Consider the following 16,036-nt stretch of genomic DNA (forward strand, 5'->3'; position numbering starts at 1 on the left):
AAGGAAGGAAGGAAGGAAGAGTAAACAGTAAACAATCAAAGTTATTTTATTCATATCATCAAACCAAATATTCAGGGGCTCATTAGTGAATGAGGAAGCCTCAGCGAGATGAGTTGGATGTAATAATGGCATTTATTTAATAAGTCTTTTAAAAATATTTTTTAAAAAATTTTGTTGTGTATATTTAAGGAATACAATGTGTTATTATAAGACACATATATGTAGTAAAATGATTACCACTGCAGAATAAATACCTCACATGGGCACCTATTTTTCCCCAATGTGGTAAAAGCAGCTATAATCTGCTGATTCAGCAAAAATAATAAGTACTGAATATAATACACTATTATTAACTATAGTCCTCATGTTCCTTTTTTTTTTTTTTTTTGAGAGGGCTACCTCTGTCACCCAGTCTGGAGTGCAGTGGTGTTATCTCAGCTCACTGCAACCTTCACCTCCCGGGCTCAAGCGGTTCTCCTGCCTCAGCCGCCCAAGCAGCTGGGAATATAGGCATATGCTACCACGTCCGTCTGATTTTTGTACTTTTAGTAGAGATGGGGTTTCATCGTGTTGTCCAAACTGGTCTTGAACTCCTGACCTCAGGTGATCCGCCCACCTCGGCTTCCCAAAGTGCTGGGATTACAGGCGTGAGCCACTGTGCCCAGCTGGTCCTCAGGTTCCTAGCTTACTTCCAAATGCTTCCCAAAACCAATTAGATTGGAATATATTTCTTCCTGGAAAAGAATATGTCCTCTATTGTGATTTATTCTCAAACAGATCTTTATGGTCAAATATTTTTCTACTTCTGTCATGTCTTTTTCTATTTATTCTTTTTCTATATTTTTTAGTTTTCTATATTCTTCACTATATTAGTTTGCTATGGCTGCCACAACAAAATACCACTGACTTGGTGGCTTGGTGACTCAAACAATGGAAATTTATTTTCTTATAGTTCTAGTGGTTACAAGTTCAAGATCAAGATATCGGCAGGGTTGGTTTCCTCTGCAGCCCCTCTACTTGGCTTGTGTGTGGCCATCTTCTTGTGTCCTCATATGGTTGCCCCTCAGTTTCTGTGTTGTCTATATCCTAATCTCCTCTTCTTTTTTTTTTTTGAGACGGAGTCTCACTCTGTCGCCCAGGCTGGAGTGCAGTGGCCAGATCTCAGCTCACTGCAAGCTCCACCTCCTGGGTTTATGCCATTCTCCTGCCTCAGCCTCCCGAGTAGCTGGGACTACAGGGGCCGCCACCTCGCCCAGCTAGTTTTTTGTATTTTTTAGTAGAGACGGGGTTTCACCCGGTTAGCCAGGATGGTCTCGATCTCCTGACCTCGTGATCCGCCCATCTCGGCCTCCCAAAGTGCTGGGATTACAGGCTTGAGCCACCATGCCCGGCCAATCTCCTCTTCTTATAAGATGACACCAGTGACATTGGATTGGGGCCCACCCAAATGACCTCATTTTACCTTAATTACCTCCTTAAAGGCCCTATCTCCAAATACAGCCACATTCTGAGATCCTGGAGGTTGGGGTTTCAACGTGTGATTTTTGGTTGGACACAGTTCAGTCTGTAACAGTTACTTTAAATAACCTTCATTTATTTGGTTATTTCCAGGGTTCAACTTCAATGGCATTTATTATGTGGTCAGCCTCTGTTGAGTGCTTTGTTACGACCATGGTGCCAACACTGAAAAGCAGCTGTAGTTATCTCAGATCTATGCATCACATTCCTAGCAAATTTATCCCGTCTGAAGACTGGATTAGTGGAGTTCATAAAGACAGTAAAGGTTTTAACCTCATCAAAACTTTGCCGGTAAAAAAAATCTAAGTATATTGGTTTAAGAAGCAATGCTGTGTGACTTTTGTGTGATTGCCTACCCATTCAGTTTCAGCATTTCTTTTGTGAGTGGCTCAAAACACTTCACAGTTATTTTTTAATCCTCATGTCATTTTGAGGATGTGATGATGATTTCCAAACTGTAAAAGCTTTCTGAAACAATTATTTTTCCTGGTAACTTAGTGTCATTATTATTATCATTTTACACTTTATATGTTGGTGTGACCTTTGGCTTTTGTGATATATTCAACTATTTTCCTTTACATTGACTTGTCCTAAGCTGATACAATCAGCCTTTGAATAATAGGTTTAAACTGCATAGGTCCACTTACATGCGGATTTTTTTCAAGAAATATATTGGACTTTTTTTGGAATTTTGTGAAATTGAAAAAATTCACAGACAAACCTCATAGCTTAAAAATGTAGAATAAAATTGGCCAGGCACAGTGGCTCACGCCTGTAATTCCAGCACTTTGGGAGGCCAAGGCGGGCAGATCACTTGAGGTCAGGAGATCGAGACCAGCCTGACCAACATGGAGAAACCCCATCTCTACAAAAACTACAAAAATTAGCCCAGCATGGTGGCATGTGCCTATAATCCCAGCTACTTGGGAAGCTGAACCCCGGAGACAGGGGTTGCAGTGAGCGGAGATGGTGCCACTGCACTCCAGCCTGGGCAGCAGAGCACAGAGCATGACTCTGTCTCAAAAATAAATACATGCATTTTAAAAAGAAATATCTAAAAAATTAATAAAAAGTGGGATATGTCATGAATGCATAAATTATATATAGATACTAGTCTATTTTATCATTTACTATCATATACTATGCACAAAAAGTTAAAATTTATCAAAACTTACACACACAAACACAGATCCTGCATGGAGCCAGAGAAATGTAAGCAAATGTAAAGATACAGTATGAAATCATAACTGCATACAATCAGCTGTAGTACACACTGTACTACTTTAATAATTTTGTAGCCACTTCTTGGTGCTACTTGGGTGAACTCAAATGTTGCCAGTATTCCTTTAAAATGCCCTGAGAGGCTATTCATCTGCACGTAGCAGTTCACCTAGCCAGTAAATTGCAAATCACAATAAAAAGTGACCTCTCCTGTGTCTAATGCTTTTCATCGCGTAATACCGTAAACCTTAAATAACACCATGGGTCCCATATGAAGTGCCACCAGTGATGCTGAAAGTACTCCCAAGAGGCAGAGAAAAGTCATGACATAAAAAAAAAAAAAAAAGCTGAATTTCTTGAAGTACATTGTAGATTGAGGTTCTTCAGCTGCAGTTTCCCTGGATTTCAGACAGACAATTCACCTTGTAAACAGATGATGCAAAGTTATAGTATCCGTAAATACAGAATAGTACTATAAATGCATTTTCATTTTTTTCTCTAGCTCACTTTATTGTAAGAATACAGTATATAATACATATTACATACAAAATATATATTAATTGACTTTATATTACCAGTAAGGCTTCAGGTCAACAGTAGGCTATTAATGGTTAAGTTTTGGGGTAGTCAAAAGTTATATGTGAATTTTTGACCATGCAGGAGGTCTGTACCCATAACCCCTGTGTTGTTCAAGGGTCAACTATATATCTACCCATTTCAATGTAATAATTTTAACTTTTGCCTTATCAGAATTTATGACTCTTTTTAAATATAAAATGTTGCTCTTTGTCAGCTAACTTATTACTTATAATTTTCTTTGTGACAAAAAGCAAGTAACCAAACTTGAAGAATTATTTACTAACTATGATACATCGCTGAGACTCTTTGATAAAGTGTTTAAACTTTATTGCATTGACTTTATGGCAGTTTTTTCACTTATTTACAAGTTATATTACCATGGGTTAAAATTGTTGAAATTCCAGAAAATGAGGGGTAGAAAAGTTGGGGGAGAAATTTACTTTAATACCTGTAGCTAAAAATGGAATTTTTGCATTGATTTGTTTTCTAGAAAATCAAGATCTATAAATTAAAGACTTCATAATAATGAATTATACATTTTCTTTGTTTAATCACTTGCAGATAAACTACAGGCCTCCATCTAATATGGGAATTGCTATTCCACTCACAGATAATTTTTATCATGCAGATCCTAGCAAACCCATACCAAGAAACCTGTTTCACTTGTCGAAGGTAAATAACTTTTTTACAAATAAACTAGCATTTATTTGAATTCAGGAAATCATTCAGTAAAATTATATATATAGCTGTGAGTCTTAAATGAGAAGGTGCAGCTGTTATTATCATGATTACTACTCTGTTCCTCCTCCTTCTACTTTAGCCCCTCCTCTTACAGCTATTTCTGAATACAGTTTTGGAGCCAAGGAGTCTAAATGGACTCTTTCCCCCTTGACTCTCCCTGACTCCCCTTTGGATTTCATTGATGGGGTTACAGCATCTTTTCTCAAATGAAAGGAGCTCCCAGCTCTTCAGCTCTGTGAACGGAATGATGTCCAGGAGGGAAGAAAACAGCCTGCTCCAATGCAGGCACATTTAAACTCCTGCTAAGATTCTGCCTAGAAAATAACCAACTCCCAGCAGCACCCTGCCTCTCTAAAGGTGGAATGAGGGAGGGAGGGACGGAGGGACACAAGGGAGGAGCCTTTAGGTTCAGAGGAAAAGTGCAGCGTGGGGCAGCTTCTCAAGGAGACTACATGGATGCCTGTGGAATCTCTCCAGAAAAATGCACCCACCTGCCCATACACATGCACAGACAGACAGTCATATTCATTCATACACATGTGCACGTACGTGAATACATAAAATTGGTGTTTCTTTAGCTCAAAACTCTCCACTGTCTTCCCATCTCATTCAGAGAGAAAACTAAATTCTTGCAATGGTTTATAAAGTCCTCCTTGGACTTTGGCCTTGGCATTACATCTGACCTGATTTTCCCAGCTTGATCTGCTCTAGCCATGCTGGCCTCATTGCTGTTTCTCCAATATGCTGGGCATATTTCCACCCCATGGCCTTCACAGTTGCAGAAAATCCCTCTGTGTGGAATGCTCTTCTGCCTGATACCACATGGCTGACTCTTCAGGTGCTTTTCCTGAAGTCACCATCATAGTAAGCCTTTCTCTGACCACTCTATTTAGAATCATAACCCCCATCTCCACTGTCTCCCCTCCTTCTCTGCCTTATTTTTCTCCATATCACTTACTACGGTTTTACATATTTTACTCACTTATTTTACTTCTCGTCTTTCTGACCCCTTGAGAAGGTAAGCTGGTAAGGCAGAGGTTTTTATCTATTTCTTCTCTACTATATCCCCAGTGCCCAGAACAGTGACAGACTTAGAGAATGCTTTAAAATTGTGAAATATACTAATGCACATTCACTACCATGCACACACACACAGTTAGGAAGTGAACAGACTTCTAGTGAAATCTTGGGTTTCAGGTTAAGACGTTCTGCTCCAGGCAGTGATTAACTATGATACTGAGTTCTTCTCCACATCCAGTTTCTCCCAAAGACAAACCTTGATGTGTCACTAGAACCACCTCCTCTACTGAAATATGACTGTACTATATTTACATGGAAATCCTTGATTTCCCAGGTTTTTTCCCCAGGATTTTCTTGTGAGTTAAATTGGGAATGTATGTACACCTAATGATTACTACCCCCTCTTTTATGCATCCAACAAGTGTTAATTTCAGCATTTCCAGTGTTATCAGGCACTATCCAGACATTTTCTGAAGATACAGCAATGCACAAGGTAAGCATGGTAGCTTCATAGACTCTACTAGGTGAGAATTTGTATATCTTAAGCAAAAAGACATGCAAATTAAATAGCGTCATCGAGTGCAGGGCTTCTGAACAGTACAGCCCTGCATATCCTGAACCAGAATTATTCAAAAATATTTTTTGTTTTGTTTATTTTTGAGACGGAGTCTAGCTCTGTCGCCCAGGCTGGAGTGCAGTGGCATGATCTCAGCTGACTGCAACCTCCGCCTCCTGGGTTCAAGTGATTCTCCTGCCTCAGCCTCCTGAGTAGCTGGGATTACAGGCGTGTGCCACCAAGCACAGCCAATGTTTGCATTTTAGTAGAGACGGGGTTTTGCCATGTTGACCAGGCTGGTCTCAAACTCCTGACCTCATGTGATCCATTTGCCTTGGTTTCTCAAAGTGCTGGGATTACAGACGTGAGCCACTGCACCCACCCCAAAAATATTTCTACAATGCATCTTTCTGAATCTCATAGCTACTGCATCAGAAACTATGAGGTACCGTCCTGAAATCTGCATTTTGTTTGTTTGTTTGTTTGTGACGGAGTCTTGCTCTGTCACCCAGGCTGGAGTGCAATGGCGCAATCTTGGCTCACTGCAACCTCCGCATCCCGGATTCAAGCAATTCTCCTGCCTTAGCCTCCCAAGCAGCTGGGATTACAGGCACCCACCACCATACCCAGCTAATTTTTGTATTTTTAGTAGAGACTAATGTGTGTGTGAACTCTATGAAGTGAAGTGTAGTGGCCTTTTGTGTACTCAAGCTGCACAATTGATTGATATAAAAATGCAAAATAAACTCAGGTCATTTTGAAATTAAGATTAATTTTTTTGTTGTTTAACTTTAAAGCTAGCTCCCCTAACTTTATATATTTTGGGGGGAAAATATACCTAAAAACCTCAGCCTACAAAGACTCTCACAAATGCCAAAGATTTTCAAGGAAATTCATATTGTATATTTCAAAAATGATTTATCAATGTGATCTACCAAAAAAATTTATTTTTCCCCTTTAGGAAGATATTATTATCCTCTAATGTGAGAATCAGATCCCTAGATTCTATTTCTACCTGTACTATTAAACTCAACCTTGAACCTGAGCTTGGTTGTTTCTGTGCCTTAGTTTTTCCACTCATAAACAATTTCCTACAAAAATTGTGTGAACACCAACCAAAATTTACCATATGTATTCATTCTCTTGCCATAAAGATCACTTCTTCATTTGCATTTGGCTCTCACCCTCTAAAAATTTGTGGTTTGGAGAGTAACTGAAAACACGATTTTAAGAAACATGTTTTCCTCACAAAATATATTGTAATGTGATTTTCCTATCTTGTATTCCTGCAGAAAATTAGAGAAAATGTGTATTGTCTTGTGCCATTTTGCAACATGACTTTCTCAGGAAAAAGATCACTTTGAATGGCAATAAATTCTTAAATAATTCAAGATGGTGTGAGGACCTATCTTATTAGTTTAGTGCTTGTTAATCATTTGTGAATTACTTCTTGTTTAAAGGAAGTATCAAAAAATTTTAAAATTCTAAACGGAATACATGAATCAAGTAAGCTTTAGAATAGAAGCCTCACATAAAGTTGTCATTTGCAGTTGATAATTAACATAGGTGTTTTATTCTCTCCACTCCTTAGTACCAGAGCCAAATACCATTTAGTTCTCAGAAATCTTATCTATATTGTTCTGTTTACCTACTTATTATAAATCTGCTAATAACCACTTGAATCGGGCAAATACACCGAAGGCAAAGTTTATTTCTATTTTTAGCTGTGAATTTTTCATGACCGTTTTAGTCTTGCAGATAGCAGGGCAGCCCCTTGGGGCAAGGATTTACTCTGGGAGGCATCAGTCATCCCCTTTGAGAGCCTTCTTTCCCCACTTTGGAAGATCTTTTTACAATGTTAAAGTATACTAGTTGTGAGAACAGGCAGGATTTGCAGGTTGCTTTACTAGCATGAATCTCATTTTTCTGGCTTAAAATCTGAGACTGTGAAATTATTCCATAGGAAAGTGAATGTTATTTTGCAGAATTAGCATCTTACATAAAAGTGTTTGTTGAAGTGTCTTTAAAATTGCTATCCTGAGCAAAACTGTTTGGTTGCTATAAATGCTTATTTTTCTGTATTTGTTTACACATTAAATTCTTACAAAACAAAAACAAACAAACAAAAATTTTCTTTATAAATTACCCAGTCTCAGGTATTTCTTTATAGCAGTATGAGAATGGACTAATACAGAAGATATATAAACAGCCAACAAGTCCATGAAAAGATACTCAACATTTTAGTCATTAGAGATATACAAATCAAAATCACTTGAGCTATCCCTTCACAGTCGTTAGAATAGCTATAATAATTGCTTTTTTAATGAAAATAATTGTTGGCGAGAATGTGGAGAATCTGAAACTCTCATGTATTTATGGCAGGAATACAAAATGGTGCAGCTGTTATGGATATCAGTTTGGTGCTTCTTCAAAAAGTCAAACAGAATTACTGTATGACCCAGCCATTTCACTCCTAGATATATCCAAAAGAATTGAAAACATATGTTCAAACAAAAACTTCATAGCAGCATTATTCATAATAGCCAGAAAGTGGAAACAATCAGATGCGCATTAACTGATGAATGGTTAAACAAAATGTGCTATATCCATTCAGTGGTGTCAAAGGAAAATATCTTGGGCCCCCAAAATCACTAAGGAAAACTCAAGTTGGGAACTGCTTAGGACAAACCTGCCTCCTTTTCTATTCAAAGTCACTCCTCTGCTCACTGAGATAGATTCATATCTGATTTGCCTCCTTTGGAAAGGCTAATCAGAAACTCAAAAGAACGTAACCATTTGTGTATCACTATTCTGTGACCTGGAAGCTCCCTCCCCACTTGAGTTTTGTGCCTTTGCTTTAAGTTGTCCTCCCCTTCCAGACTGAACCAATGTACTTCTTACATATATTGATTGACGTCTCATGTCTCCCTAAACGTATAAAACCAAGCTTTGCCCTGACCACCTTGGGCACATGTCACGGGCACATCCTCAACCTTGGCAAAATAAACTTTCTAAATTAACTGAGACCTTTCTTAGATTTTCTAGGTTCACATTTTGGTAACCACGAAGGGATTCTGAGTGGAGATGCCCCTGACCTTTGACAAATCTCCTATGGGTGCTTGGTAGCAGCTTGAGCTAAGTTTATGACTCAAACCAATAGGACAATTTGCTGAGGTCTGAGAGCATGCCCTCCAGTGAATCCCTGATATCCCAAAACTTGGTCAAGATCTAAAGTTTATTTTGCTGTACAACTCCTCTTTTTTTGGAGTTTTACTTGCTTCCAGTAGGAAGGCAAGTTTTTCCTGCTTGGATGACAATGGAAGGCAGGTAACTCCTTTATGGAGTTTGAGCTTACTTTCAACAGGGAAGATGAGGTTTTTTTTCCCCTGCTTCTAGGATGCTAGAGAGTAGTCTACAGCCTGAGACCTGTCAGTAGGTCAGAAACTGGTTTGGGATTCTGTCTTGCAGTTTCCTTTTATTTTATTTGTTTGTTTATTTATTTATTTATTTTTATTTTTATTTTTTGAGACGGAGTCTCTCTCTGCCGCCCAGGCTGGAGTACCGTGGCGCGATCTCAGCTCACTGCAAGCTCCGCCTCCTGCGTTTACGCCATTCTCCTGCCTCAGCCTCCCGAGTAGCTGGGACTACAGGCGCCCGCCACCTCGCCCGGCTAATTTTTTTTTATTTTTTAGTAGAGACGGGGTTTCACCGTGTTAGCCAGGATGGTCTCAATCTCCTGACCTCGTGATCCGCCCATCTCGGCCTCCCAAAGTGCTGAGATTACAGGCTTGAGCCACCGCGCCCGGCCATGCAGTTTCCTTTTAAATGACTAAAGTTAGCATTTAACAACAGCTGGTGTTCATTTCTGCTTACATTTAGAGTGCTCTGATACTTAGAAATCGTATAATTTCTGTATAAATCATGTAATATCAGCTTTATACAGCAATCATATAATTGTTAGTTTAGCAGCATTTTGTCCTAGCTGAAATATGGTAATAAGATTTTCAACAAAATTTTTTAAAGGAGCTCAATGGTTAAAAGTTAGCTTAATTAAAGGGCTAACATCCAAGATGTGTGCGTTTATGTGTGTATGAGTGCATGCTTGTATTTGAAAGGCCTTCATGTTTTGGGGTTTTTTGTTTGTTTTTCTCTCCTAAGACCTTGTCCTTTTTTTGAGCAAAAGTTTTCTTTTTCTTTTTCTTCTCAGTCAACTGAATTCCATTTTCACCTGAATTTTTTTTTTTTTTTTTACTAAAATAGTTTGCAACAGAGGCTACTCTTGGGTGTTTTTTGTTTGTTTGTTTGTTTTTTGAGACAGTCTCGATCTGTCACTCAGGCTGGAGTGCAGTGGCACGATCTCTGCTCACTGCAACCTCCGCCTCCCAGGTTCACGCCATTCTCCTGCCTCAGCCTCCCGAATAGCTGGGACTACAGGTGCCCGCAACCACGCCCGGCTAGTTTTTTGTATTTTTTTAGTAGAGACGAGGTTTCACCATGTTAACCAGGATGGTCTTGATCTTCTGACCTCATGATCCGCCCACCTCAGCTTCCCAAAGTGCTGGGATTACAGGCTTGAGCCTCCACGCCCAGCCTACTCTTGGGTTTTTAAGAAAGAGTAAGTTTAATTTGGCTCAAAGAAAAATAAAAGTGTCACCCTCTAGCACCATCAGATGTTTTCTCTCTGTACTTTATGATGTAAATTTTTCTACTTGGTTTTCACCTGAGTTGTTTCCTTTAATGTGCAAACTTAAGGCTATTTAGCTGACAACTGCCTAGGGTTGTGAAACAGGTTAACAAGAATCTGAAAGTCTAAGATAGGAAAAAAAGGTAGGGGGGATTTTGTAAATTTATAAAATGTACTTGCATCGGCATGCCTAATACATTTTTATATGTATTGTATTTATGTGTTGTGTACAGAACGTTTCACTACTAAAAATATATAAAAGCTCTAATTAATTGGCTTACAAAAATAAAAGCACTTAAATGAGACACTAAAAAAGCAAAGACTAGTCAAATGCTTTTTCAAGTTTATATAACTTAAGTAAAATCTATAATAAATAGCTAGCTTTAAAATTATTGGTAAAGTAATATTAGAAATGTCTTAAGAATTGCCCAGCATACATTTTTGTTTGCATTTATTAATCAAGCAATTTCATACTTATCCCTGCCAAATACTAAAAGATGTCAAAATTTGGCATAGGGGTTATAAAACTATAAACCTAGCCCAAAAAAGAATGATCTTTGCTTGTATAATTTTAAATAAATAAAACATTGATATGGGTTTAATGAAAATAGGTGCAAACTAAATAATAGCTATTTCATTATTTGGGTATTTTCCAATAAATATATATTGTAAGAAAACATTCTTGCTAAAGAAAAAAAAGTGTGTCCTTTAAAATAAAAGAACAAGTTTTGTCTAATTCAAAGCTTAGTTAAAGCTTATATACAAAACAATGTGAAAGGAGCCAGGAATAAAAAAAGATGTAAAGAAAGTTATAAAAATAAAGAGGTATTTTTTTTTTTTTTTAGGTAAAAAAGCTTAAAGAGAAATAATTTTATATAAGAAAGAATCTTGTGTGGTAAATTTAGTCCTAAAATAAAATAACTGGTTGTTTAAAAAGGAGGGAGTTTCAGAACAAATCAGAAAGTACAACCATGTCATGAATAGTCAGTATGTCACAACAAGAGGATTTATATATTAAAAAAAAAAAAAACTTTTATATAATCAAGTTGTCATATTATTATTTTTGGTTTGCTTAGGAAAAAAAACTGAGACAAATTTTTTAATTAATGTTATTACATCCACATATCTTCCTGTATGTGCTTTTAAAGTCCTTGTAACATTGAGTTACAGGGCTTTAACTCCTGGGTCTAAAAAGGACACCAAGTCCTGCTAAATCTTAAACACTAACAGCAATTAAAGCCTCATCTTCAGGCCCCATAGAAGATACAAATTAAAACAAACTGCATTCCTGAGACACGGGGCACGATATTAAAGCCATTCAAACTCTCAAGGCCCAGGGACTATCGCAGAAGAGGTGGGCACATAAGATTGTAAGGGCCAATTGTGAAAGATAAAATAAGTTCAGTTTCTCTATAAATTAATTAGTAATGACAAAGGCACACGGCTGCAAAACCAGTAAATGGACACCTATGTCAGATTAACAAGGTTTTCTTGAAGCATTAAAGAACTTCTTAATAAAGGTTATAAAAGGCTTATGGAAGTTATATTTTATAGTCAAGATTAAATTTTATAGATTGTTTACAAAATTTTGAAAAACAAATGTAATTGGCTTCATGCTGTTTTTATTAGGGTTTCTTGTTTATAAAATTAAGTCTCAACTCAAATAATGAAGGTTTTTGCTTTGTTTGGAATGCTGGAATTATCACTTTGGTTAAATAAATGACTTTACAATGACCTATAATCCTATTTTGTAATATCAAGTATTTTAAACCTTTTATATTTGACAAACTTTTCAAGAGCAAATTATAAATTATATCTTTTTGGCCGGGTGCAGTGGCTCATGCCTGTGATCCCAGCACTTCGGGAGGCCGAGGCGGGCAGATCACGAGGTCAGGAGATCAAGACCATCCTGGCTAACACAGTGAAACCCCGTCTCTACTAAAAATACAAAAAAAATTAGCTGGGCATGATGGCAGGTGCCTGTAGTCCCAGCTGCTTGGGAGGCCGAGGCAGGAGAATGGCATGAACCTGGGAGGCGGAGCTTGCAGTGAGCTGAGATGGCACCATAGCACTCCAGCCTGGGTGACAGAGAGAGACTCTGTCTCAAAAAAAAAAAAATATATATGTCTTTATCTAACCTAATTAGTCCTTTAAGACATTAGTTTCCTTAAGTCCAAAAATGACATAACTTGGCTTATTTTGGTATAAAAATTATACAGGAAGCATTGTCAAATATGAAATGGTGTTTGGTTTTCTTTGGGCTGTATTTGTATACATATCTAATTGTGTTCCAAATTTATAGGAAACTCCTGTAATTCTGATATACCTTAGTGTACATTATAGTAATAATCATAATTGTTATGTTAAAATTATTGTGTGCCACAGAGGTAACAAATTTCCTTGTCAATTGTGTCTTTTAACTATGGCTGCCTTAAAACTTTTTTTCATCCACAGACAATTGTCTTGTTTTGCCTTGTTTTAAATGCCCTTTAAAAGGTGGATTTATATGCCAGGTGTGGTGGCTCATGCCTGTAATCCCAGCACTTTGGGAGGCCGAGGCAGGCAGATCACAAGGTCAGGAGATTGAGACCATCCTGGCTAAAATGATGAAATGCTGTCTCTACTAAAAATACAAAAAATTAGCTGGGCGTGGTGGCAGGTGCCTGTAGTCCCAGCCACTCGGGAGGCTGAGGCAGGAGAATGGTGTGAACCCGGGAGGTGGAGGTTGCAGTGAGCTGAGATCATGCCACTGTACTCCAGCCTGGGCGACAGAGTAAGACTCCATCTCAATAAATAAATAAATAAATAAAACAGGTGAATTTATAATTAGCTATAGGACTCTAACACTTGCACTTAAATGCAGGTTTTCTGATGACTTTGGAAATTGTGACATTGGAATAAAGGAACTTTCAGAACTCTGATGGAGAGCTGAAATGTTCATGACTATCAAACAGAATAGGAGTTAACCGAATTAACCTAACCAATAGAAAACAGAAGTAATCTTTTTGACTTTTTGCTTAAAATGTTGCTGATACTTTTTTTGTTTTTCAGAGTTAAGAAAACATTTCTTTTAAGCTATTTACAGCTTTTAACAATTGAGTAAAGTATACTTTGTGAACAAAATGTGGAACCTAATTGTTTCCCTCTACATGATTTCTCTAGAATTTGGAAACTATTTGTGAGTATGCTTAATTTATGGCAATATACTTATTTGCATAAGTGCAGTAAGAATCAGTTTTCTTTTGCAATAGGACACAACTGGAGAAACTGGTTATTTTACCAAGGCTTTGACTGGAATGATGTGCTTTTCTTTAAGGAATCAAACTTGACTTATGGAGCCAATAAAGCCCTTGGGAAATTGGCCTCATAGTTTGTGTACACAGTCCCTGTACAGAGTTTCTGACCTGTCCTTAGTAAAGAATGTCACTCTCTGACAGGCACAGAAGTCCCAGGTTTATCTTGGATCCTCAAGAGGAGAGGAAATTCACCAAACTCATAGATATTTGATGGCACAAATCCATGGCTGGGCTCGGCTTTAAAAAAAGTCTTATCTCAACCAGGTGTGGTGACTCATGCCTGTAATCCCAGCACTTTAGGAGGCTGAGGTGACTGGATCACAGAGTCAGGAGATCAAGACCATCCTGGCTAACATGGTGAAACCCCGTCTCTACTAAAAAATAAAAATAAAAATAAATAAATTAAACATAAATAAATAAATAAGTCTTATCTGATTCCTCCTATGGAACAAAGTTCCATCAAAGCCAAGTTAAAAGCCTATGTAAAAAATAATTATTCTTGCTGCACTATATATAAATAATTAGGCCAAGTGTAATAAAGCATACCAGTCATACCATGATTTGTCTTTAGTAAAACTGAGAAACTGGAGAGAGAAAAATTATGTTTCTAAACTACAGTAGATCTGTTGTTAGATCCTAGTCTTGCCTAATGTTTTTTTCAATTTTTATTATTTTCTATATTTTGGACCAAATTCTAATTTTTCCTGACTACAAGTCTTCAAAATAATGTTTTCAATTTTTTTCCTTCTTTTTTTCCCCATTTTTCTTAATTTGGAGACACTGAAAACTAAGCTGTGCTTTCTTAAAACCCCGCAAACTGAAGCCAGACAACTTAAACTTCAGAAGAAAATAACTACAAACTATTTACATACATAAGCCACTTTCATACCTGCCTACTAATGTATGGACTTCAGAGTAATATGGCCTATATTGATTTTTTCCAGGACTGTTCTTTTTTTTTTTTATTGTTGTTTTTTTCTCCCTTCCTTCCCCCTATTTTCTCTTCACAAGACATGAGACTTCACAATCTGCTAAAAATGAGCTTTTGGGACCTCACCATTGTATTAGTTCTTTTTCATGCTGCTGATAAAGACATACCCAAGACTGGGCAATTTACAAAATAAAGAGGTTTAATTAGACTTACAGTTCCACATGGCTGGGGAGGCCTCAGAATCATGGCAGAGTTCAAAAGGCACTTCTTACATGGCAGCAGCAAGAGAAAATGAGGAGGAAGCAAAAGTGGAAACTCCTGATAAACCCATCAGATCTTGTAAGAGTTATTCACTATCATGAGAATAGCATGGGAAAGACCAGCCCCCGTGATTCAATGACATACCCCTGGGTCCCTCCCGCAACACATGGGAATTCTGGGAGATGCAATTCAAGTTGAGATTTGGGTGGGAACACAGCCAACCATATCACTCTGCCCCTGACCCCTCCAAATCTCATGTCCTCACATTTCAAAACCAATCATCCCCTCCCAACAGTCCCCTAAAGTCTTAACTCATTTCAGCATTAACCCAAAAGTCCACATTACAAAGTCTCATGTGAGACAAGGCAAGTCCCTTCCACATATGAGCCTGTAAAATCAAAACAAACTAATTACTTCCTAGATACGATGGGTTTACACATATTGGGTAAATACAGCCATTCCAAATGGGAGAAATTTGCCAAAACCAAGGGGTTATAGGACCCATGCAAGTCCAAAATCCAGCAGGGCAGTCAAATTTTAAAGATCTAAAATGATCTCCTTTGACTCCAGGTTATGTTGATGCAAGAGTTTGGTTCCCATGGTCTTGGGCAGCTCCACCCCTGTGGCTTTGCAGGGTACAGCCTCCCTCCTGGCTGCTTTCATGGGCTGATGTTGAGTGTCTGCGGCTTTTCCAGGCACACGGTGCAAGGTGTCAGTGGATTTACCATTCTGGGGTCTGGAGGACATTGGCCCTCTTCTCACAGCTCCACTAGGCAGTACCCCAGTAGGGACTCTGTGTGGGGGCTCCCACCCCACATTTCCCTTCTGCACCGCCCTAGTAGAGGTTCTCCATGAGGGCCCCACCCCTGCAGAAAACTTTTGCCTGGGCATCCAGGCATTTCCATACATCTGAAATCTAGGCAGAGGTTCCCAAACCTCAATTCTTGACTTCTGTGCACCCACACAGCATCAATACCATGTGGAAGCTGCCAAGGCTTGGGGCTTCCACCCTCTGAAGCTACAGCCTGAGCTGTACGTTGTCCCTTTCTGCCATAGCTGGAGCAGCTGGGACACAGGGCACCAAGCGCCTAGGCTACACACAGCATGGGGACCCTGTGCCTGGCCCACAAAACCACTTTTTCCTCCTGAGCCTCTGGGCCTGTGATGGAAGGGGCTGCCATGAAGGTCTCTGACATGGTCTGGAGACATTTTCCCCAAAGTCTTGAGGA

General features: G+C 38.5%; 1 protein-coding gene across 1 annotated transcript in view; it reads left to right on the forward strand.

Moving 5' to 3' along the window:
* Positions 1-16,036, forward strand: part of CATSPERB (cation channel sperm associated auxiliary subunit beta) — a 153,142-nt gene that overhangs the window by 124,883 nt on the left and 12,223 nt on the right. The window contains exons 20-21 of the mRNA XM_023205482.1: positions 1,612-1,809; positions 3,880-3,990. Coding sequence (XP_023061250.1) covers positions 1,612-1,809; positions 3,880-3,990 — 309 coding nt within the window. The remainder of the gene's footprint in view (positions 1-1,611; positions 1,810-3,879; positions 3,991-16,036) is intronic.

The sequence above is a fragment of the Piliocolobus tephrosceles genome, chromosome 6, assembly GCF_002776525.5.
Source record: "Piliocolobus tephrosceles isolate RC106 chromosome 6, ASM277652v3, whole genome shotgun sequence".
Taxonomy (NCBI): domain Eukaryota; kingdom Metazoa; phylum Chordata; class Mammalia; order Primates; family Cercopithecidae; genus Piliocolobus; species Piliocolobus tephrosceles.